At 41.8% G+C, this 24,211-nt stretch overlaps 1 protein-coding gene across 1 annotated transcript; it reads left to right on the top strand.

Annotated features, from left to right (window-relative positions):
• The first annotated feature begins 2,413 nt into the window (after window positions 1-2,413).
• ZCRB1 (zinc finger CCHC-type and RNA binding motif containing 1) lies at window positions 2,414-24,006 on the top strand. Its single transcript, XM_082256840.1, has 8 exons — window positions 2,414-2,584; window positions 11,273-11,361; window positions 11,451-11,479; window positions 16,064-16,175; window positions 16,258-16,365; window positions 16,497-16,610; window positions 16,707-16,778; window positions 23,677-24,006. The coding sequence occupies exons 2-8, from the start codon at window positions 11,278-11,280 to the stop codon at window positions 23,806-23,808; spliced, it is 651 nt and encodes a 216-aa protein (XP_082112966.1). The 5' UTR covers window positions 2,414-2,584; window positions 11,273-11,277; the 3' UTR covers window positions 23,809-24,006.
• The last annotated feature ends 205 nt before the right edge of the window (window positions 24,007-24,211 follow it).

Below are 24,211 nucleotides of genomic sequence, written 5' to 3'. Positions count from 1 at the left end.
AACGATCATTCGATTTTCCTATAGTTTTCACACATTTTTTCTATATGCGATTCAGACTTTTCCAAACAAAAATTTCTGAAGGAACAAACTCCAAAATGTTTCTTGTACGTGGACAGAACAAAAGATTTTTGCCCAATGTTTACGGTTTTCGTACAAAAAAATATAAGATACGATAGATTGCACACGATCAGAAACAATAAACAACAACAAAAAAAGCCTTTGAGCCGGTCCACACTAGCGCGACTTGTCAGGCAACTTGTCAGCCTGACAAGTCGCGCTCCATTGACCGCTACAGGACCCGTTCTAATAGGAGCCCCGACTTAGAAAAAGGGTCCTGTACTACTTCGGGGCGACCTCGGAGAGACTTGCATAGACTTCCATTATGTGAAGTCCATGCAAGTCGCTCCGAAGTCGTGGTGCATGGGAATGCACAAGTCGCCCCCGAAGTAGTACAGAGTCGTGTCGCCCCAGTGTGAACCAACTCTTTCTTGTACGAGAATTTTTGTATATCATTTCCTTCCTTGGTTCCGAATTGCTGTGAAACATCAGGAGGATGGTTTGCCTGATTTTCTCATTGTTTGTACCCAGCTCCACACTTGGCGATTTGGGAGGACGTCAATAGAGGCCCTCCCTGCAAAGTAAGCCTGCGCTGTAGCTGTCATTCTGCTGATAAGGTGGCACTGATAACGTGGCACTGGTGGTTACTGATAGGTGGCACTGATAGGTGGCACCGATAGGCACTGGTAGGTGGCACTGAGGGGCACTAATAGGTGGCACTGATAGGTGGCACTCATGGGCACTAATAGGTGGCACTGGTGGGCACTGATAGGTGGCACTGGTAGGTGCCACTGACCTGCACTGGTAGGTGGCGCTGGTGGGCACTGGTGGGTGGCACTGATGGGCACAGATGATCCTCTCCTTTTCGGGACTGATGTCCCTCTGACAGCAGTTGGCGATCAGGCTTTTGAGAAAAAAAAGCTGATCTCCGGCTGCTGTTTAAATCACGTGATAGGTGGCACTGAAGGGCACTAATAGGTGGCACTCATGGGCACAAATAGGTGGCACCGATGGGCACTGATAGGTGGTACTGATGGGTGGCACTGATGATGGGCAATGATAGGCACTGGTAGGTGGCACTGATAGGCAGCACCGATGATGGGGCACTGATTGGTGGCACTGGTGGGCACTGATAGGTGGCACTGGTAGGTGCCACTGACCTGCACTGGTAGGTGGCGCTGGTGGGTTGCACTGATGGGCACAGATGATCCTCTCCTTTTCGGGACCAATGTCCCTCTGACAGCAGTTGGCGATCAGCTTTTTGAGGAAAAAAAAGCTGATCTCCGGCTGCTGTTTAAATCACGTGATCAGCTGTCATTGACTGACAGCTGATCACGTGGTAAGGGGCAAGGATTTGGCCCCTTACTCAGATCTGTGATCAGCCGAGTCTCATGGACTCGCTGATCACAGAGCGAGCCGTGCGCGCTCTGCAGGGAGCGTGCAGGCAGCTCATGCATGGGAGGACATACATGGACACCCTCCCTTCAATTAAGGTCGTCGCTGTAGCTGTCTTTTGGTTATAGCAAGGATGGATAGTGGTTAATAATGCTTGAGGCTGGGTTTACATATATGCGCATTAGATGTGTTTTTAACCACATCCAATTCATATAACATGTCCAGGGTAGCCGCAGTGCAGTTTTGAAAGGGGTCCTGTGCGTTTTTGGGTCCGGTTCAGGGGCAAATTCAGGCAAAAATTCGCACCTGAAGAGGTGAACAGCAATGCACTGGACTCCGGACTGCAAACCGCAGCCAGACATGTGTGAACCCAGCCTTAGGGCTCATTCACACGTGCAGCAGAGACTAACGCTCACTTCGCTTTTCAGAGGTGTTCGACGCGCGGTGAGAAGGCCATGTGTCGCCCTCTTACTGCCAGAGTTAGCTTTTAAATGCAGCGCTACTATGCTGCAATCGCATGCATTGCACACGATTGCAGGGTGGCCCCATTGAACTGCATTAGTTGCGCTCAGCAGCGGTACGGCCTGCCAAAAGGGGGCATGCTGTATATCTCTTCAGCTGCACGCGTATAGCTGACCAGCTGTATGTTTAGTGTTCAGGCGGGGGCGGCCACCGGCTCAACCACCTAGTTTTACTGCCCATCGGCTGTATGTGTGAAGCACCTTTGAAGAAAACATTAGGATAAATAATAAAATAATATAATGTGTTTGAAACTTTTGTGCTGTGTAAGGACTGAAGGACACGTTAATTCATTCATTCCTTCTCCATTGCACCTCTACTACCTCGTTCCCTCACATTACACTCAGCTAGGTTCTAGCCTGACCAGCCGGAGATGCACAAAGCGCCCCCTTGTGGCCCATACTATCAGCCATTTTCTTGGAGACCGCTGTCGTCTATAAATGGAACTAAAGGAAAATGGCTCCTGTACTGCAGACGGAAAATAAAGCTGCGTGTAATCCTTAGAAGCGCGGCTCGCTGAAGAACAGGGTTGTGTTGCAGGAAGGCAAAGAGTAAAATAATGATGGTGCAGGAGTGAGCCTTGCATGGTGGAGAGCTTGTGGTAGAAACACCGGTAAGTGCTCACAGGTTTGAGGATTAGTAGGAGGTAGGAGGTAGGAGGGAGGAGGAGGAGGAGGGGGGGGGGGGGGATAGAAATGTTCTGCATCTTGTATGCCCATGTGAAATCAATCCTCGATCACAAGCAGAGAGGATGCAAATACTATTGATGTTTACCTGATTGTTCTCTGTTCTGTGAAAGATAGTTCAAATCAAAATCAAAAAGATCTGTCAAATAATAGTCCACCTTCTGCACAAATGTCATAAATGCCCCCTCCATTAATAAAGAAAATCGCATGCATTTAATAAATTATTGCAACCGTGATCAGTGCGTCTTGGCTTCTGCGCACAGGCTGCGGCATTGTTTATGTCTCGGATCCCTATGGCGGTATGCTCCTTTGGGGCTGGAGGATGTAAACCATGGACTGCAATGCTGAATTGGAATCAGAGCCCCTCTGCTGCAGTGACTGTAGCTATTTTAGGGAGGGGGGTCCGGGAATGTGACCATTGTTCATATAACACCCTAAAGGTAAGGCAGCCCATACATTCATATATTTATTTATTTTTGTTCAGCGGATTCAAATGAAAAAAATGATCTGATTCCCCCATCCACACATCGATGCGGATGGGGAAATCCTCCCTGCTGTACTATTGTGTTCTGACAGCAGGGAGACTTCCGCTGTCATCAGCATACACTGACAAGTGCTGCCAGATATAGCCGGCTGGTGTCCAGTAACCTACAAGTTGCAATGTGAGTTAGAAAATGTTTATTAAAAATCGCAACAGGTACATCGAGCCAACGTGTTTCGGGGTGAACAGGGACTCCGCACCCTTCTTCAGGGTTGTTTCTGCATGTTGATAACTGGGAAAGGTTCCCAAATAGGTGTGTCAATGACAAAAAAAATCAGAGGGATAACTGTCAGCCCTGGTTCACACTTGATCCTGTGCGTTTACCGCATCGCATTGCAAACTGCTGCGGGTGTCGATGTTGAATTAATGACCACCCCCCCCCCCCCCCGAAACAGATTGAAAAAAGCTGTACAATTGCATTGTGTGGAAAAAAAAAAAAAAAGGGTCCTGCACCATTTTGGTGTGGATGCAATGCGATCTGAGCCATACAAAAAAAAAAATGTATGCTCAAATCACACCGCACAGACATAGCAGGTGATGTGCAAAGGAATGTGGTGCGACTCCTGTGTGAATCAAATGCAGTATCTGCATCGCACATGTGTAACCCAGGCTCAGTGTCTGCCTGCCTCTGCAAACTCAGCTGACCCTTTGACAGTTATCCCTCTGATTTTTTTTTGCCTTTGACACACCTATTTGGGAACCTTTCCCAGTTATCAACATGCAGCAACTGCCCTGAAGAAGGGGGAGTCCCTGCCCCCCCCCCCCCCCCAAAATGCGTTGGCTCAATGTATCTGTTGCTATTTTTAATAAACCCTTTCTAACTCGCATTCCAACTTATATATTACTTGACACTGGGCGCTCCTTTTCAATTTCCAAGTCTACATGTGGATGCCCCGTAGGAAGCAGCCCGAGCCCTAAGAGCGTTCACCGTGACCACCCTTAAATTGGGTGCAAACTACCAGTTTATCACCCACTCTCGACCAGTGACTGACGAAGTTAGTCCAGCGCGGTCTCCAACCCTAACAGACTATAGCCGGCTGCACTGATTGATTGGGAGAAAAATAGACAACCTGGTTGTACAGAAGTTGATCTGTGTACAGTTGCCCATGCATAGATCAAAATTTTGCCAGTCCTTGCTGAACCGGTCGCATTTTAACCTACAGTGTCTCACAAAAGTGAGTACACCCTTCACATTTTTGTAAATATTTTATTACATCTTTTCATGTGACAACACTGAAGAAATTACACTTTGCTATAATGTAAAGTAGTGAGTGTACAGCTCGTATAACAGTGTAAATTTTCTGTCCCCTCAAAATAACTCAACACACAGCCATTAATGTCTAAACTGCTGGCAACAAAAGTGAGTACACCCCTAAGTGTAAATGTCCAAATCGGGCCCAATTAGCCATTTTCCCTCCACAGTGTCATGTGACTTGTTAGTGTTACAAGGTCTCAGCTGTGAATGGGAAGCAGCTGTGTTAAATTTGGTGTTATCGCTCTAACTCTCTCATACTGGTCCCTGGAAGTTCAACATGGCACCTCAGAGTTCTTTTCCATGAGGATCTTAAAAAAAAAAAAAAAAAATTGTTGCTCTACATAAAGATGGCCTAGGCTATAAGATTGCCAAGAAGATCCTGAAACTGAGCTGCAGCACAGTGGCCAAGACCAAACAGCAGTTTAACAGGACAGGTTCCACTCAGAACAGGCGTCGCCATGGTAGACCAAAGAAGCTGAGTGCACATGCTCAGTGTCCTATCCAGAGGTTGCCTTTGGGAAATAGATAAATGATTACTTCCAGCATTGCTGTGGAGGTTGAAAGGGGTGGGGGGGTCAGCCTGTCAGTGCTCACACCATATGCCACACACTGCATCAAATTGGTCCGCATGGCTGTCGTCCCAGAAGGAAGCCTCTTCTAATGATGATACACAAGAAAGCCCGCAAACAGTTTGCTTAAGACAAGCAGACTAAGGACATGGATTACTGGAATCATGTCCTGTGGTCTGATGAGACCAAGATAAACTTATTTGGTTCAGATGGTGTCAAGCGTGTGTGGAGGCAACCAGGTGAGGAGTACAAAGACAAGTGTGTCCTGCCTACAGTCAAGCATGGTGGTGGGAGTGTCATGGTTTGGGGCTGCATGAGTGCTGCCTTCACTGGGGAGCTACAGTTCATTGAGGGAACCATGAATGCCAACATGTACTGTGAAATACTGAAGCAGAGCATGATCCCCTCCCTTTGGAGAATGGGCCGCAGGACAGTATTCCAACATAACGGCCCCAAACACACCTCCAAGACAACCACTGCCTTACTAAAGAAGCTGAGGGTAAGGGTGATGGACTGGCCAAGCATGTCTCCAGACCTAAACCCTATTAAACATATGTGGGGCATCCTCAAACGGAAGGTGGAGGAGCGCAAGGTCTCTAACATCCACCAGCTCCGTGATGTCGTCATGGAGGAGTGGAGGAGGACTTCAGTGGAAACCTGTGAAGCTCTGGTGAACTCCATGCCCAAGAGGATTAAGGCAGTGCTGGAAAATAATGGTGGCCACACAAAATATTGACACTTTGGGCCCAATTTGGACATTTTTACTTAGGGGTGTACTCACTTTTGTTCCCAGCAGTTTAGACATTAATGGCTGTGTTGTTATTTTGAGGGGACAGCGAATTAACACTGTTATACAAGCTGTACACTCACTACTTTACATTGTAGCAAAGTGTCATTTCTTCAGTGTTGTCACATGAAAAGGTATAATAAAATATTTACAAAAATGTGAGGGGTTTACTCACTTTTGTGAGATAATGTATGTATGGCTGGCTGAAGTTTACACTTGCAAAAAATTCTAACGCTGACACTAACACGAATCAACGTGCCTATACTATTAATGCATGTTTTTTGAAACATTTACGGTGCATTAAGGCTGCAATAAAAATTCACCCCTCTCTTTTTTTATTTTTTTTATACATTTTTTTTTTTTAGGGGGGGGGGGTGTGTTTTTTACCTACCTCACTTGTCAAACGCTCTGTAAGGGTGCTGTAAATGTTACAGGCACCTTTACGGCATATGGAAGGAGTTCACAAGCTTCAACTCCTAGACTTGCTTCATTTATGTCACACGCAGCACAGCTACACAAACGTTACATGTTTTTCAAATGTGAACAGCTCTGTGCGATGTTTGTTATCTGCCATAAGCTACTTTGCTAGCCATTCAGAAAGTGGCAAAAATACACCCCAAACACAGTGGCTAAGTGGTTGGCGCTTCCGCAGCACTAGGGTCCTCGGATTGAACCCCAACCATGGCACTATCCGCTTGGAGTTTGCATGTTCTTTCGGTGCCTGCGTGAGTTTCCTCCCACAGTTCAAAGACATGCTTGTAGTGTAATTGGCTTCTGTTTAAATTGGTCCTAGTATGTCTATGTATGAATGCGAGTTAGGGAACTTAGATTGTAAGCTCCTTGAAGGGAATGTACGATATACTGTATATATGTAAAGCGCTCTGTAAATTGAGAGTGCTTTAGAAGTACCTGTAATATATCAATAAACTCCTATTTATAATGTTAGTGTGAATAGGGCCTAAATATGGTTTAAACCAGTGCTTTAAGTGGGCCGGTACGCACCGGTACTCAGTACCGCAACTTCCAAATGTGGCTCTTGAGCATACTGCCACCTCTCCGTGCGCCTTAGCATACCAGTACGCTCATTTCCCACTCCAGAGCCAGACCAGTCACCACCAGTGAATCCCCCTGCTCCGGAGTCCCAGCTCAGGCCAGGAGCAGCGGCAGAGCTGCCACGTTGCTGGCCTGTACTGCAGTGCACTGGTTGCTATCGCTGCCCGGCGTCTAGCAACCAGTGATGTCATCTGAGGAGGAGGAGAGCGAGGCCCCAGCATACACTGTGGAGCCTCCTTCCTCCTCTGCTGCACACCGAGTGGAGTGTTGGCTCCACCCACCTCCTCCCTCCAGCTACTCCAGGCCAGCACAGCACAGTGAGTCTCGTGTGTCAGCCTCAGCCTAAAAACATGAGTAGGAGCAGTTCTGGGGACCCTGATGTGGGATGGGATGGGGGGGCTCTGTGGGGACCCTAATGTGAGGGGGGGGTGCTCTGTGGGCACCCTGATATGGGATGGGGGGCTCTGTGGGGACCCTAATGTGAGGAGGGGGTGCTCTGTGGGGACCCTGATGTCGAATTGGGATGGGATGGGGGGCTCTGTGGGAACCCTAATGTGAGGAGGGGGGTGCTCTGTGTGGACCCTGATGTGGGATGGGCTGGGGGGGGCTCTGTGGGGACCCTAATGTGAGGAGGGGGATGCTCTGTGGGGACCCTGATATGGGATGGGGGGGCTCTGTGGGGACCCTAATGTGAGGAGGGGGGGTGCTCTGTGGGGACCCTGATGTGGGGTGGGGGGGCGCTCTGTGGGGACCCTGATGTGGGGGGGGCGCTCTGTGGGGGCCTTGATATAAAAAAAATGTATAGGCTATAATAAGAGTACTGGCACCTCTTTTGGGCAACTTAAAGCACTGGTTATAACATAAAATATATTTAAATTAAGTGCTGCGCAAAATATATCCAAATCCACCATGTGCAAAAAGAACTATTAATATCCTTATTTCATGTGCAAAAAACTTCCCATGAATGCAGTAAATATTCCTAATGATATATGAGAATACAATAATTCAATCAGAGGCAATAATGGTGTGCTTTAAATAAAAAATGAAAAAATGTCCGTGGTTAAAAAAACAAACATCCGTGATCATAAGATAATAAAGCGAATCCCAAACACCAGTGCTCATAATATAAATGAAAGTCCGTGAAATTTTTGTTTTCGAGGATATTAGTTTATGTGCCACCTCCACACTTGTGGTCCCCTCTCAGGGTGGGTGGGGGTATCTTGCCTTAAGGTGTGTGACCTCGCAGCTAAGCTCGGTCAAATAGTGCCTCAAGCAATCCCTACGGATGCTGGATAAGATCTCTCCTTCACTGTTCTGGCTCCCAGCTTGTCTGCTTTAATGCTTTATCCACTCACATATATGGGGAGAAACCTATTTCCATAGTGCGAGTATCCGTTTCACCGATGTGGACTTCGCCCCTCCCCTACACCTGATGACACAAGGGACTACGTGTCTTCCTCAGGGAGATGTATCTGATTATGATTGCAAGGGTGGACTAAAGCCTTATTTACACTTTCACTGTCAAACTTGCTTTTATATGTGTTCAGAGAACATTTCTAATGATGTAATGATTTTCCAATAAGTGTTTACCTGTATTTGGGTGCAGTCAGTTTAGCTGTGCTTGGAGGAAATAGAATTCCGTGCATCCAGGATTATATTTGACACTCTAAAGTGGCTAAATGCATGCAAAAGCAGCTAAACCTGCATGGACGCATTTTCTCGCTATGAGATCATGCGGAAAATGCACATCAAAAGTACTCAAGTTTTAGATGCCTACAACATTTAGATGTGTTTAATTCTTGCTGAAGTCAAAGGAATGGATACTAATTTATGCATGTACACATTTGCTAGGCAGGTAAAATATAGTTTGCTCTGTCTGCTTATCAGGGAAGCCTGATTGTTAGTTTTGCCTGTTGCATGTGGCCATGTGTGATTCATCTGGTCAGTTGGACAGTAAAGGAAACCCAGCCAGTGACACACAGGCTTTTGTAGCTGTCCCAGTGGGTTGGCACAGACAGTGGTGCATCCTGGGATAGGCTATAAACGTCAAGGGCACATGTGGCACGGCGTCTTTGGGCAGGAAGCCAAGTCCCAGAAGGAGGGTGACGGCTGTGAAAGATGGTCACAGGCAGTCGGCCTGGTGAACCTGAAGGTGTGGCTGAACCCAGAGGTCCAGTAGATGCTGACAAGTGGAGTTGGAGGCAACGGTGACTCTGGAAAAACAGTGTCTGTGAGTACAGAGGAAATTGCCCGGGGGTCTGCCAAGAAGCTGATCACTCCAGAAGCTAAGGTCAACAGAAGGGTGTCAGCACACGGGCATTGAGAGAAAAGGGGGTGGCAGTTTCAGAACCCTGAAGAGAATATTTACACAGGAACATTTAAAGTACCTTCATTTAGTGGCAAAGTGAAGCAGCAGCCTTGCCGCATTCTACAGTAAGCTGTCCCTCAGATTGTGAATAGTTAATAGTTGGAGTATCCCACTCATCCCTTCTCCTATCCAGATTCTCAATAAAATCACAAAAAGCAACATCCCCTGGATTGATTGACTGAGCCAAGAACTTTTAATGCTGTTATCTGCTGTGGGTAACCCAGGGGAATCCAGAGGGTGTAATTCTCAGCAGTCCTCTAGGGGGCAGTGCTACATTTATATGCAAAGGATTGTAAAATTAGCAGATTTGTGCTGCCCTGGATGCAGAGGTGTCATACTTTTTTCTGCACAGTTAAACGCAGCATACATTTTTGCAGGCAGGCAGGCACAGCTATGTGCATGGGCTCATTGTTTACTATAGCGCTGCATTTAGATGCTCATAAAGCTATGCACGGTGCGCATCTAAGCTCTGCGTTTTTGTTTCCACCTATGTAAATGTGCCCTTAAAGTGGTTATAAGGGTAAAAGGTTTTGTACCTTTAATACTTATTGCATTCTCTGCGTTAAGGTCAAAAACCTTTTTATTAGTAACTTCCCTGCAAACCCCCTTCCCTCCCTGAGCCTTTAAGTGAAGGTTGATGTTGCTCTCTTCTTGCTAGTTACCTGATCCATTGGATTTAATACCTACTGATGGGCTGACCAGAATCCAGTTTGCAGGTTGGATAGTATGCCCCTGCACAGACCTCCAATGCAGCATAGACCCACTGTCCCATACTGCATGGGGCAGTGTTCACATCTGTTGGTCAGTCAGGTACTAGGGCTGCAGCACACATGTTCAGCCAGAAAACACAATTTTTTATATATGGTGATCCAACAACATCAATGTAGTCCAGTTAGGGTTTACATCTACTCTCTTCGGAAATGTTGCTCAAGAATGGCCTACCTGCAGTAGAAAACTGTATATACCTAACCGTTTTGGTGGCTGAATGCTGCTCTGATCATGGGAAATTGTCCACTGCCAACACTTCTGTGATTGTTCATCTTCTGGGTTCCTCACATCTCTTACTGGTTTATCCTGCTGATCTCCATGTCATTACTGTCTCCTGTGGTGATGTGAAGGTCATCAGGAGGAACAAGTGATATCTTTTTGGGACCCAGAAGATTGATACTCCCGGAAGTGTCATCCCTTTTTTTTTTTTTTTTTTTTTTTTTTTTTTTTTCAGTAGACCTTTTCTCAAGATTGAAGTGACTTGGCAGGGGTAAAAGGGAACATATTTACAGTCTTCTTACGCCTCGCTTGAATACATTTTCTATAGCAAGATGGTCATTTCAAGTCATCTGCAGACAAAGTGTGATGCAGGATTTAATAACTTTGTATAGGATTATCTCAAAGCTGGTATCTCTGCAGCCCCAAGCTTAAATTGTTTGCAAACCTCAGACATGAATAGAGCATATCCTTATATAGTTTTTTACTTGTCTCAATTAAGAGCACTAAGTGTTATTTCTGTCTGCTGCTTTGTTCCTCTGCTATCAGCATGGAACACTTCTGAAAAGGTTTCCTAACACCAAGAGAAAAATGGTGACTGGAAAGGCACCTCCAGCAGATTGACAGCCAGCTGTGTTTTGGTGGGGGTTGTCTTATCCCTCCAATCAACTCTCAGACCTCTCCTCACTGAGCTCTACAGAGTGTAACTTCAGCTCTCTGTCCACTTTTTTCTGAACTCTCAAAAAAGCTTTAAAATTCAGCATCTGGATGTTGAGAAGAGAATACTGCAGATAACCAGGTAAAACAATATGTAGGAGGATTTCGGTGTATCACCTGAGGCCAGTCACTTCCCTGGGCATATGGAAGGGTTTACAACCACTTAAAAATGAATTTGACTTGCATTTGAAAGCGCAAACGCCTGTGAAGTAGGTTGTAAACGTACAATGGACTGCAAACATTTTGGGGGTAAAATGTATTTTTTGTATATGCTTTAGTTTTGTAAAAACATTTCTACAGTTTCTTAAGCTGCATTTTTTTTTTTTTTTGTCTTTTTGTAGGTACAATGAGTGGTGGTCTTGCGCCTAGTAAGAGTACTGTGTATGTATCTAATCTGCCATTCTCTCTCACCAACAATGATCTACACAGGGTAAGTTTACTACCTGTGCTTGTTTGGTATAAATATCACTGGGGTTAAACGCAAATGTATCACCTGGTTTTCCTTTTTTTTTTTTCCAGATATTTTCAAAGTATGGAAGTGTAGTAAAGTAAGTATTTTTTACTATTAAAATTGTGTAAACCGAGGGAATTGTCGGTGTCCAATTCCATTTTTTTTTTTTTTTTTTTTTTTAAGATTGCCAATAACATTACAATCTCAAGAAGCACAACTTGAGGTTGAGACTAATGCTGGCCATACACGTATAGATTTTTGGACGAGAATATTCATAGAACATTTGTACGATAATTCTTTGAACATTCTTTGAATAGACGAATGTCGTTCGAAAATTGTCTTTTGCTTTTAACATTTATTTTAAAATGAATGTAATTTCTGAACGATAACTACATACACTGCCCGAAAATTCGTTGATCGAGAAAAGTTTTCCCTTCTGCCCCTACGAATTTTCCCGTCGCTGCAGCCGAAAAGGGACATCGATTTAACCCCACTAACGATTAGAAAATCAAACGAATTTTCTTGAAACGAAAATTTCCGGATGAAAATCTATACGTGTATGGCCAGCATAAGACTGGCTATACACGTATAGATTTTCATCCGGAAATTTTCATTTCAAGAAAATTTGTTTGATTTTCTAATCGTTAGTGGGGTTAAACTGATGTCCCTTTTCGACTGCAGCGACGGGAAAATTTGTGGGGGCAGAAGGGAAAACTTTTCTCGATCAACGAATTTTCGGGCAGTGTATGTGCTTATCGTTCAGAAATTACATTCATTTTAAAATTAAATGTTAAAAGCAAAAGACAATTTTCGAACAACATTCGTCTATTCAACAAATGTTCAAAGAATTGTCGTACGAATGTTCTACGAATATTCTCGTCCAAAAATCTATACGTGTATGGCCAGCATAAGGCAGCCCATTGTGAGGAGGTTCTTACATTTTTATGCATGTATTGGATCTTGAGGGATCTGGTGATACCTATATGCAGAGCATTTTACTGAACCTCATGCATGAGAAGACATTCACAGGCCAACAATTCTCAGAGATTCATTTAATTACCATTGCTCCTTTCAAGATAAGCTGGTTCCCCTGCTGTAAGCTTGCCCTCTTCTCAACTTCTGTTCACATGCTTGCTTAGGTGTATTGGGGTGACGTAAGCATGCATGTATGTTCTTGAAAAAGGAAATAACAAAGGTTAAGGCAACTGGAAAACTAATCAATTCTTGTGGTACCCAATACATCACTCACCGATTAAGTGTTGTCATTATAGCCAAACATATTGCAGAAAAAAGAAAATATCCCCTGTATCAAGAGTTAGAGGAATAAAGTAGCGATTTTATTGACAAAACATCCCCTGATTGGGTATCAAACTTTGAGTATTGATATTTAGAAGTTAAAATTGTCACAGATTTCTTTCTATATTGAGAAAAGGGAGGAATTGCACATCCACTGCATGAATCGCTTCAGCTTCCATTGCCCATGCTCACATCAATTGGGGCTGCACTGTAAATGGAATCATGTGACGCTGGTGACGTCAACGCTTTTTACAATGAAGTAGCGTAGCTTTGTCTGGACATTGGACGTTTCACCAACTGTTCCTTTTGACGGCGTTTCCACCTCGGTTGAACATGCCCCTCACTCATTTTTTTAAAGGAACAAAACCGTTTTAATAAATGAGTGAGGGGTGGGTTCAACCGAGGAAGAAATGCAGTCAAAACTAACAGTCAGTGAACTATCCGACAACTGGCTTTTTCTGCATTTTCTTGAAACGGGGTCCAGAAAAACTGAGGGAGAGTGACCCGTTTTAGAAATTGGGTCTGCAGGAGTTGAACTGTCCCAGCATATGCCAACTTATACTTAGGCGATTGGGAGGCGTGGCTATTTGCGGGTGAGGCGTCACCGGTGTGCCTGTCCAGGGTATTGTCCAGGTACATCGACGTCCTTATGTTTTGGTCTTTAACACCTGAGGAAATTGAGGACTTGATGATCGAACTATAGGTGAACCCTTATAACTTTCATATTCATCAGCGACTGGCACTGTAAAAGGGTGACGTTTTTGGATTTGACAATTGAACTTACCGACTAACAGAAAGTAAAACTAAACTATATAGGAAATTTACAGCCACCAATAGCTTGCTTCATGCAGGCAGCTTCCATCCGCAGTCTTTAGTTCAGGGCATTCAGACTGGCCAATATCCTAGGGCACAAAGGAATTGCTCCGACCAGAATGACTGAGTTGGAGGAGAGGGAAATACAGTATAGAGTTCGAAATAAAGAATACAAGGACAAATAGTTAAATACAGCTTATAAACGAGCTATACAAAGCAGTCATAATGCCCTGCTTTTTAGACCAGGAAAAAGGGAAATTTGGGACAAAACGGTTCGCCTGTGTCTAGAGTACACAAAACTGACTAACAGTGAGTAATGTTTGTATGGCTCACTGGCCTCTATTGACCAGTGATCCGACTGTGGACAAATTTGTTCCCAATAATCCAAAAATTGTATATTGGAAGACAAAATCATTGCGAGACTTGTTGCACAAGCGTTGGAATGCAGAAATGTGGAACATGTGATTATTATTCCTATATAATAGATGATGATAGGGTGGTCCTGCCCACTGGAAGGACCCTTAGGTGCAATCAATGAGTGACATGTAATACTATGGGGGTGATATGTTAGTCTATGCACCTGTGGGTCCTTCTATATTGGGAAGACTGTCTGCCAACATTCACAGGATCACATTTATGAAATTTCAACGTATCCTTTAAAAGCCCCAACTGCTCATCATGTCTACTTGCAACAAAATAGGGACCCCAGATGCATTCTTGAGCTAGTGGAGGTGGTTCCCTGCAGCAGCAGAGGGGTTGATTTATGATTGTTAATTATTGCAACATGAGGCCAGGTGGATTTGGGAGCTGGAAGCGACCAAGCCACCTGGCCTTAATGAGAGCTTAAGTTTTTTTCTCCATTTTTACCATGACTCCTTTTTTTCTTCCTCGCATAATTCTCAGGTATAAATAATATTTTTTAGGTATAATAGAAATAGGTGTGAGGGAGATGATGGGAAATTCATGAATATGGACATACTCTAATATGTTGCCTCCTCTAGACCACAATAGAGGAATCCAGCTATATTCATCACAAAACTAGTATTTGAATGCATTGCTTTGGAAAATCATAAATGCAGTTCTTCACCAGTTCCTTTGGGATGCCATAAAGTCAAGGATTAACAACGCATATACAAAGTGCCCATCTACTCAAGGTGGACCCAGGACAGGCCCACACCTTAAATGTTGAACTGTAATTTACATCTTCCAGATCAGGGGTCTTCAAACTATGGCCCTCCAGTTGTTCAGGAACTACAATTCCCATCATGCCTAGTCATGTCTGTGAATGTCAGAGTTTTCCAATGTCTCATTGGATGTGTAGTTCCGCAACAGCTGGAGGGCTGTAGCTTGGGGATCCCTGTTCCAGATGTTTGTTGCTTGGCTCTCACATTGAAGTACCAAAATATGTGTGGTTCTCTTTACTTACTAAATAATATAATATAGAAATACGTGTATGTCACTTTTTTTTTCTTTTTTTCTTCTTTTTATGGGTTTTAAAGAATTAAGTGGCACAAAACGGAGCCTTTGGGCATTCCCCGGCTCGAGGTAATCAACAAAACATCTCTAGTTATCTCCACTCGGCTCTGTTAGGCGTTCACCGTTAAGAAATAACTTTTGAAATAAAGAAAAATAGAAGGGCCTCTGCAATATCCCCAATACCCATGGTGCAGCACATTACAAACATGTATCGTGAATATTAGTACATTCATTTCCCCAGATACCCATGGAGAGTTCTCAGATCACCTTTGTTCTGAAATAGTAGATGCAATCACCCAATAACTATAACCTTAGATACTATGTGGCTGTGAATTGAGAATCTAGTCATAAGTCCCACACCTTGTTGAACTTAGGAGACCACCCACAAGATTCATAAGTTGTTTTTTAAAGGGGTATTACCTTATTTACCTGGATTTTCCAAAATAAAAAGCCAGGGGCCTTCTTAGACTTCCACTTCAAGGTAATGGCCTTATGGGCATAAAAAAGCAGTCGACTGACAAGGGTCCTAAGAGCTTGATGGGGGACCAATGCGCCCACCAACCAAAGCAAATATACATCAACAGTGGTGAGCTGTGTGACGAAACCAGCAATCTCAGACCAAAAAGTTTTAATATTTGCGCAAGTCCAGAAAATGTGGTGAAAATCCACATTGTCACCCACGCATTTCCAACACTGAGAGGAGCGTATTTCACTTTTTAAGAAGTTTGGTATATATTAACGGGTGGAGCTAGGACAGCAGGATATTTTTTTAGTATAGTCCTGTGTTTTGTTTTGAGTGTGTACCATTTGCGTACTTTAATTTATAGAATAAAGATATTTATTTTAAGTTTGGGAGTAGTTGGGAGTTATACGGTTGGGAGTTGTCCTACATCCACATATTTTCAGGTCTTCAACTTTTTCACTAAATAAGCCTAACCTTTTCCAATACATAGAATTTGCAATTAAGATAAATTAAGAAAGAGTTGAGCCCATATCCATTGACTGGAGTTTTTGTAGGAGTAGTGTGCCTTGTCTCTATGCCAAAAAATTCTCAATTTTTAACGCAAGAATTTCTGTGTTTTTCTCCATCTACTAGAGTCACCATTTTGAAAGAGAAGGAAACCCGGAGAAGTAAAGGAGTTGCATTTGTCTTATTTTTAGATAAGGAAGGTGCACAAAACTGTGCTAGAGCATTAAACAATAAACAGGTAAATGTCTGGATGATAATGCCATATATAAGTGCTAGTTGCCTTGCCTGATCTAGACTGTATATATGTACTTGTCATGCAGCTGTTCGGCAGAGTACTGAAAGCAAGCATTGCTATAGACAATGGCAGAGCAGCAGAGTTCATCCGGCGGCGAAATTACACTGACAAGTCTAGGTGTTATGAATGTGGAGTAAGTAAAATCTGAACAATATAGTATAATAAAGATGTGCTTGAAATTAAAACACAAATATTCACTGCGCTAAATGTCCCTACAGTAATAATGTTTATACACTGACTGATATTTTTTTAATTGTACTAAAGGATTCAGGTCACTTGAGCTATGCATGTCCCAAAAATATGTTAGGTGATCGTGAGCCTCCGCAGAAGAAGGAAAAGAAGAAACGGAAGAAAGTAGTTGAAGTGGAAGAACTGTATGTATTTTCATCATGTCATTTGACTAAATGTACTATAAATATTATTATATTGCATGCATTTTACTTAGGAAACACATTACATTTCAGACCTGAAGAGGAAGAGGAAGAGAGTGAGGATGAAGGTGAAGATCCAGCTCTTGACAGCCTTAGTCAAGCAATAGCTTTCCAGGTACGTGTTGTTGTTCTTATACAGGATTTATATTGCGCAGCGCATTTTCAATACAGGAGGAATCCAAAGGCCCTGCCCATTGGAGTTTACAATCAAAAAGGAACAGTCAACTGATACAAAATGTAACTGTGGGAGTTTTGACTAGTAACGCATCAAAAAAAAGACAGGTTGAGGATTAGGATTTTAAGGTGCAATACATGGTGTTTGTTGAGTTTTCAGTTTGAGAAAGGGATATCTGGTTAACTGATGCATTCTCACTGTAAACAAGTAATGATTATGGAGAATAGTTTCTTTTACCAGAAAAAGGTGCCATTAAAGTGGAACTTTTACCTACCCCACCCCATTTTTTTCTTTTTTGTTAAGCCTTACCTAACTAGTGGTGAGTTCTGCTAAATTTTGATACCCACTCACATAGCAGATCCAGCTCTGTTCAGCTAAGAGACTTCTCTTCAGGCAGCACCGGTCCCATTGTGCTGTGTTTCCCCGTTACATTGTCACTAGGCTTCTGGCTGTTGCATGTTCAGCCGGCACGCCTCCCAAAGATGTGCGGACAGACCCACCCCCCTTCCTCCTTTCTTTAGTGAAAGCCTATGCCTCCTAGGATTTGTGACTTTCATATCCCGGGAGGCACAGCGTGCAGTGATCACGTCATTCACCCAAGGAGGGTGACGTGCATGAGCAGGCGGGGTGGAAAGGCGGGATCGTCCTCGGGAGCCTTTAGATCCGCTTTAAGCATCACCAGGCCTGGGATCCCTATCCAGTTATACCACTGTTATGCAAAAAAAACAACAATCACCAGCACATAGAAGTCTTTAAAAATATGGTCCAAAAAGAGATCAAAGAATTAGATATTTGGAAAAACAGATCAACTAAAAAAAACAAGGGAAGCCATAAAGAAGATAGAAGAAAGAAAAGATTTAATCATCAGACCCGCTGACAAAGGGGGAGGACTAGTTCTACTGAAGAAAAAAGAATATGACAGAGAACTAAATATGATTTTAAGTGATGAAATCACATACAAAAAATTGATGCAAGAAGACTCCACAAAGAAACTGAAGAGAACTAGAAACATGGATCAAGAAAGGTACAGACATGGGCATATTAAAAAAAAAAAAAAAAAAAGCCAAATATCTAAATCTCAAAGCACCTAGAATACCGGTAATATACCAGGTACAGAAAATTCATAAGAATCTAAATCAACTACCAGGACAACCCATGATAAGTGGGATCAACTCACTTTATGCAAGGGTAGGTGAATAATTAGATGTATTCCTACAACCGTTGGCAAGCAGGGGAAAATCCTTCCTCAAAGATTCAAAAGATGTAATAAAATCAATTCAAAACATAAGCGTAGAAGAACAAACTATACTTTCTACCGCAGACATAGAATCTTTGTATACAAACATCAAACAAACAGATGTGTTGAAAGCAGTAAAATGGGCACTTATGGAACAGACGGCCATCCCCATAACCCAAATAGAATTCTTACTAGAAGGATTAGAAATGGCGATGGTAAATAACTACTTTTGACACAATAATGAATTCTACAATCAGATAAAAGGGGTGGCAATGGGGGCTAAGTACGCCCCCAACGTAGCAAATATATTCTTACAAAAATCGGATTATGAGGAGATATACAATCAACACATCCCACAGCTGAAATACTACAGGCGCTTCATAGATGACATTATGTTAATCTAGGAAGGAACTGAAAAGAGTTTTGAAACATTCATGGAATACCTGAACATCTATGATATAAAACTAACAGGAAACTGGAATACTAGCACTATACAATTTCTAGACCTAGAGTTATATAAAAAAAGTAACCAGTTTAAAACAAAAACCCACTTTAAAACCGTAGATAGGAATGGCTACATATCAACTAGAAGCTGCCATCACCCGATGTTGACAAAAGCAATTCCAAAAGGCAAGTTAACAAGAATTCTGTGAAATTGTGATGAAGATAAATACTTTTTTGCACAAACAGACATTTTAATAAGATTTGAAGAAAAGGGTCAGATAGACGAGCACTATTAAGCACAAGGGACCAAATAAGCAAAATGGAGAAGTCATGCTGAAGGACAAACCAAAAAAACAGAATAAAAAGGATACAGCATTCATCACTGGGTACAATACACAACATAAAGCAGTAGAAAAAAAGCATTAAAAAATACTGGCCCATTTTACTCAGAGACCACACCCTAAAAGGAATAATACCCGAGAAACCTACATTTATTTATAGAAAAGCTACTGGATTAAGAAACATGAACAACGGGATGGATTCTACAAATGCGGAAAGTGCCAAGGTTGTAAACTTACAAAAGGGAATAAAAAAGTGACAACATTTGCGGGTACAGATGGGTTGGAGTATAAAATCAAAGAATTCATCACATGCCAAACTAAATATGTCACCTCTCTGTTAACCTGCCCCTGTGGTTTGAAATACGTAGGAAGAACCACTAGGTGCCTATACAAAAGAATCAATGAGCACATCTACAAAATCAAAACAGGCTTCAAAAATCACAGCGTGTCCAGGCATTTTAGAGACTTGCACAATAGAGACCCATCTTTATTAAATTTCCATGGGATAGCTAGGGTTAAACATTAATGGAGGGGCTGCAATATGAGAAACCCAAGTATCCAAGAACGAAACATACTGGATATATAAATTAAATACCCTCAGCCCACTAGGTTTGAACATGGAGATAGACCTTAATTGTTTTATCAGTGACTTTTAAACATTAAATTAATTTTGAACATCAAAAGAATTTTAAATACATTTTCCATAACTTGTAATTAAATATCAATCATCTTAAATATATATATTTACATTTTTTACACTTCAATTTATACTAGTGTTCACTTTACGAATATATGCATCGTCTTCCCTTTCAAAAAAGCATACTGTGTATAATATAATATGAAGTCTATTGAGCCTATAATTAATACAAAGTCTGAGGTCACATGAGGTCACTTAATATCATTTTAAATAAAACATTTTTGGTACCAAATATTTTAATTACCCTTCTGAGATAAGAGGCTGTCAGTAACTCTCTTTAAAATCCTTTATTGCATATTCATATTCTAAGTAAACTGGAGAAAGTAAGTAGTTACCCTAAAGCACACTAGATGGCACCAAACGGAATACCATACAAAATTTAACAGTCCTTATATATATATATATATATATATATATATATATATATATATATATATATATATATATATATATATATATATATATATATATACACACACACACATTTTTTATCCATATAAATTTTAAATGTTCATGTTTATCCTGTATGTTATAAATAAAATAAAATGTTGTTTGTTATTTTAATTTTAAACAAATCAAGGTCATGGAGTATATAGGAAACTGTGTATCCACTTTGCAGGGAAACACATGGAATCGGGGGTGCCATAATAAATTGATAGGCAAAAGTTTTATTAATAGCAACAATAATATCGGCCCGTTTTGAAATAATGAGACATTTTAAATACAGCAATAAACATAGACGGGGTAAAAATCTGGCCATAACCATTGTCATCCAATCAGAATGAAGTAGGAAGTATAAGAACATTAGCATGATGTCCGCAGGGTAACTTCTTGAAGACGCCATATCCGTTGAAATGCATTGAGGTTAATCCTGCGGCATCCCTTCCGGGCGAGGTGGAACAGTTGAAACGTACGCTACGCGAGCGGCGTTTCCTGGTTACTATATACTGGCGATTTGAAGTTAGTGCTACTGGAAAAGCACTAATAAATGTGAGTTTCACTACCTTATTTGTACTCTGCATTAATAATTTAATAAATACGTCTGCGCAATGAAAATTATTATCTGTTGGATATCCCTGAGTTCCAACTACATCTTGGTGAAACCTATCAGAAGGGGCTTGTTACATCCACATCCACCAAACTGATCCAGATCCAGTCAGGTTCATTATCAGCTCTATAGGTCCTGGGGGCCTGAGTAGTTCTGGTGGGTTGCCTATACTTATTAAAGCAGAAGTATCTTCGCTTTTTTACCTACAGGTAAGCCTATAATAAGGCTTACCTGTAGGTAAAATGAATATCTCGTAAACCTGTAAAGGTTTAGGAGATATTCTCCCTGCATGCAGCCGCTGAAAGCAGCAGCGCATGCGTTCTGAAGGTCTGGCGGACCTTTAGAGCTCTTTGCCAGCTCCTTACCAGAAAGTGACTCCCACGTGGCTCCGGCCACTCACAGTGCCGGAGCCGCTGAACCCGGAAGAGACGCCGAGGGAACATGACGGCTCCCTCAGCAGTGTTGGGGCGACCGCGTCGGGGCTTCGTTTTAAGGTAAGTATTTCATAATGAGCTAGTATGTGATGCATACTAGCTCATTATGCCTTTGTCCTGCAGGTTTTTTTTTTTGTTACAAGGATACAACCGCTTTAAGGTGGAAGAGCACGGATCACCTACCAATAGCACAACTCCTGGAGCACAGATCAATTTAAAAGGGGAAGAAGCTTTCACACCCCAATTGGTCCTAAGCAATTATGAACTATTCATACACACCAACATTCCTTTGAAGTCACATCATTTATTGCACCTTTTAAATTTTTATTTTTTATCATTTTTATTTTTTTCTAATATTTGTGAAAATCTACTTAAGACGCACAATTTATAGTTTGAGCACCTTGGAATATATTGCACTTTGTAGTTTTGCACTCACAATTGCAAAACTGGTTTAATATATATGAATTTATGCATATGTCCATTAGCACTTTAAATATGTATTTGAATGTATGAGTAGTTCATTGGAATATAAAACTGCTATGCTTTATTGGAAGTGGGTATAGTGGTAGTCATTCATTGCAATGCTCCCTTAGTGACATTATACACTGCCATTGGACAGGTGCTATCTTTGCCTGTGCTCTGTGTCAAGAATCTTTTGGCCCATATAATTTAGGATTTTGCAAAGCTGCTAGGGTGGGAGGAGGAGAACTGCATATATGGCTGCTTTATGGGGGAGAGGGTTGACAACTGCATATGTTTGATCAAAGTCCAAATATGGTTTGGACCTGGGTTTGACGCTAGATTCACACTAGAAATTATTACTTTTTTTTTTTTTTTTTTTTTGTTTAACCCAGCAGCTGACTGAAAAAAAAAAACGGAAGGGTGGCCCTATTAAGTGATGTTAATGCGGCGATCTCCCCCTGATGTGCTATTGTTCTTACAGGGGGACTGCTCACCCCCACCAGAACACAATGATCAGGCTGCAAGCATTGATTGGATGTTGGTTTTTCAGCATGCCTGTCCAACAGACAATCAATAGACCAGCTTCTGTCAGACAGGCTGCTGTAAAACACTGGCTGAATGTCAGATGGTTTCTGTTAAATGGGCCGATACCTGCCGATATTCGACTGTGTACTAGCTTTTAGAGTTTGGAAAGAATTGTCCAAGCCAGTAGCATGAGATGTGCACGAGGAAGGTAAATTTTTACATTTGTTGTATCCCTTTGTCATCCAAGTTTGCTCTATTAGTAGATTAAAATATTCAGAAAGGTATCATTTCAATGCTGCATCCCAATGTAAGTAAGATAATGAGCTACTCTCATGTAATACTTTTACTGTTTTGTGTACAATGCACAAAAGAAAAAAAAAAAAACCTAATGAGCAGACTTTACTGGTACCACAAATTTTAACATATCGTTTTATTAATATAATTTAGAAACATTTTGAACCAACAATGGCCCTACAGTATCACAAGTTATTACATATTATAAATACATGTAAGGCCTCTTTCACACGGGTTTTCCGATCAGGTCCACCTGTCAGTTTTTTCAGGTGGACCTGATCGGATGCTCCATGCACCTTTTATGGGGCAGCGGATGTCAGTGGTGACATCTCTGCTGACACCCGCTGCTCTTCGATCCGATCCGGTCTGTGAAATCTAGACGGATGTAAACAATATTTTCCATCCGTCTGGAGGATCGGATAAAAACGGACAGGTGGTCCTTTTTCATCCGATTCCCCCATAGAGGAGAGCGGAGATCTAACAAGTCTGTCTCTGCACACACAGCAGACGGAGCTGTCATCCGCCTGCTCAGCGGATTGATTGAGCAAAACTGAGTCCGCCGGGCGCAAAGCCCGTGTGAAAGGACCTTAGTTGCATTCCAAAAGGAGAGCCTTTATCTTTCTCAAACTAAACATACATTGCAGTTTTAAAGCCACACAATTGGCAACCCAGCATATGTTGCTTAGAGCATTAGTAAACGATGGAAAAGCTTTCCATAAGATTGAGTTTTTTTCGCAGATAGTCCACTTCCTCAGGATTGAACGGTATTGTGGTAGACGAAATTAAACAATACACAAATGAATATAATGTATTACCAACAGAGTATGAAAAAAATCCTAAACAAATAGTTATTACATTACAAAAGCGCAGATACATATGTGTTTACATGTCCTATCGTGTGTGCATAAAACAACCAGTGCAGGATTACGATACTCCCTGGACAGACACAGGTGTAGAGAGAGGACTACTAACTAATGGGGATAGGGACCTAAAGCAAAAATGTGCCACTCCAGGTTAGAAGTATAATGGCAGCAGGTAAGTATAGGCCACCAATAATATGACAACCACACAAACGCTATACCCATATCCATTGTGGTCTATATTTGCAGTTTCAGGGACTTGCAACTTCAGAACACAGTTATTACTAATGATCACTCCTGCCAGTAATTAGTGCTACAATAAAAGTTACAGGATATGTACAAGTGTGTTGCATTCCTAGTTTATTTAAATGGCAATTCCATGTTTGACTAAATTGCACGTCCTAATACTGTAATGCCACATATTCCTTATATATAATTTCCACAACACACACCAAGGTTTTTTTTTTTTTGTTTTTTTTTCCCCTCTTCATTTTAGCAAGCAAAAATAGAAGAAGAAGCAAATAAATACAGACCGACCACAGGGGACGCCTCTACATCTGATGATTCAAGAAAACCTAGAATAAAAAAGAGCGCATACTTCAGTGATGAAGAAGAACTGAGTGACTGAATTGGTGTACATTTTATTGTGTAAATATTTTTTACTATATAAAGGCATTAAATAGGCCTTCTTGAACATGACTTTATTTAAAGAAAAGCAGATTTGTCTACATTTTAGCTGTTTTGCATCCACAGATTTGGGGACATGTTTAGGTGTTATTTATTCATGGATGACACTGCTGTCTGCTTTTATAGATATTGGACATAACCCAGTTTTCATATTTCCAGTGTCATCTATGAAACTAAAACAAATATCTGGCTCTTTTGGGCAACATCACACTTTGGTCAGTTACTTTTTTTTTTTTCTATTTTTTTATACCCAGTATTGTATAATCCAGATTTAGAAACTGTAATATGGATTATATTAAAGTGTTTTGTACAGTATATCCCAACAAAGAACTTTGTGCCTTTTT

This window comes from Pelophylax lessonae (assembly GCF_965119305.1).
Source record: "Pelophylax lessonae genome assembly, chromosome: 4".
NCBI classification, from domain to species: domain Eukaryota; kingdom Metazoa; phylum Chordata; class Amphibia; order Anura; family Ranidae; genus Pelophylax; species Pelophylax lessonae.
Note: the sequence above shows the minus strand (reverse complement) of the source record. Positions and strands in the feature narration are given on the sequence as shown.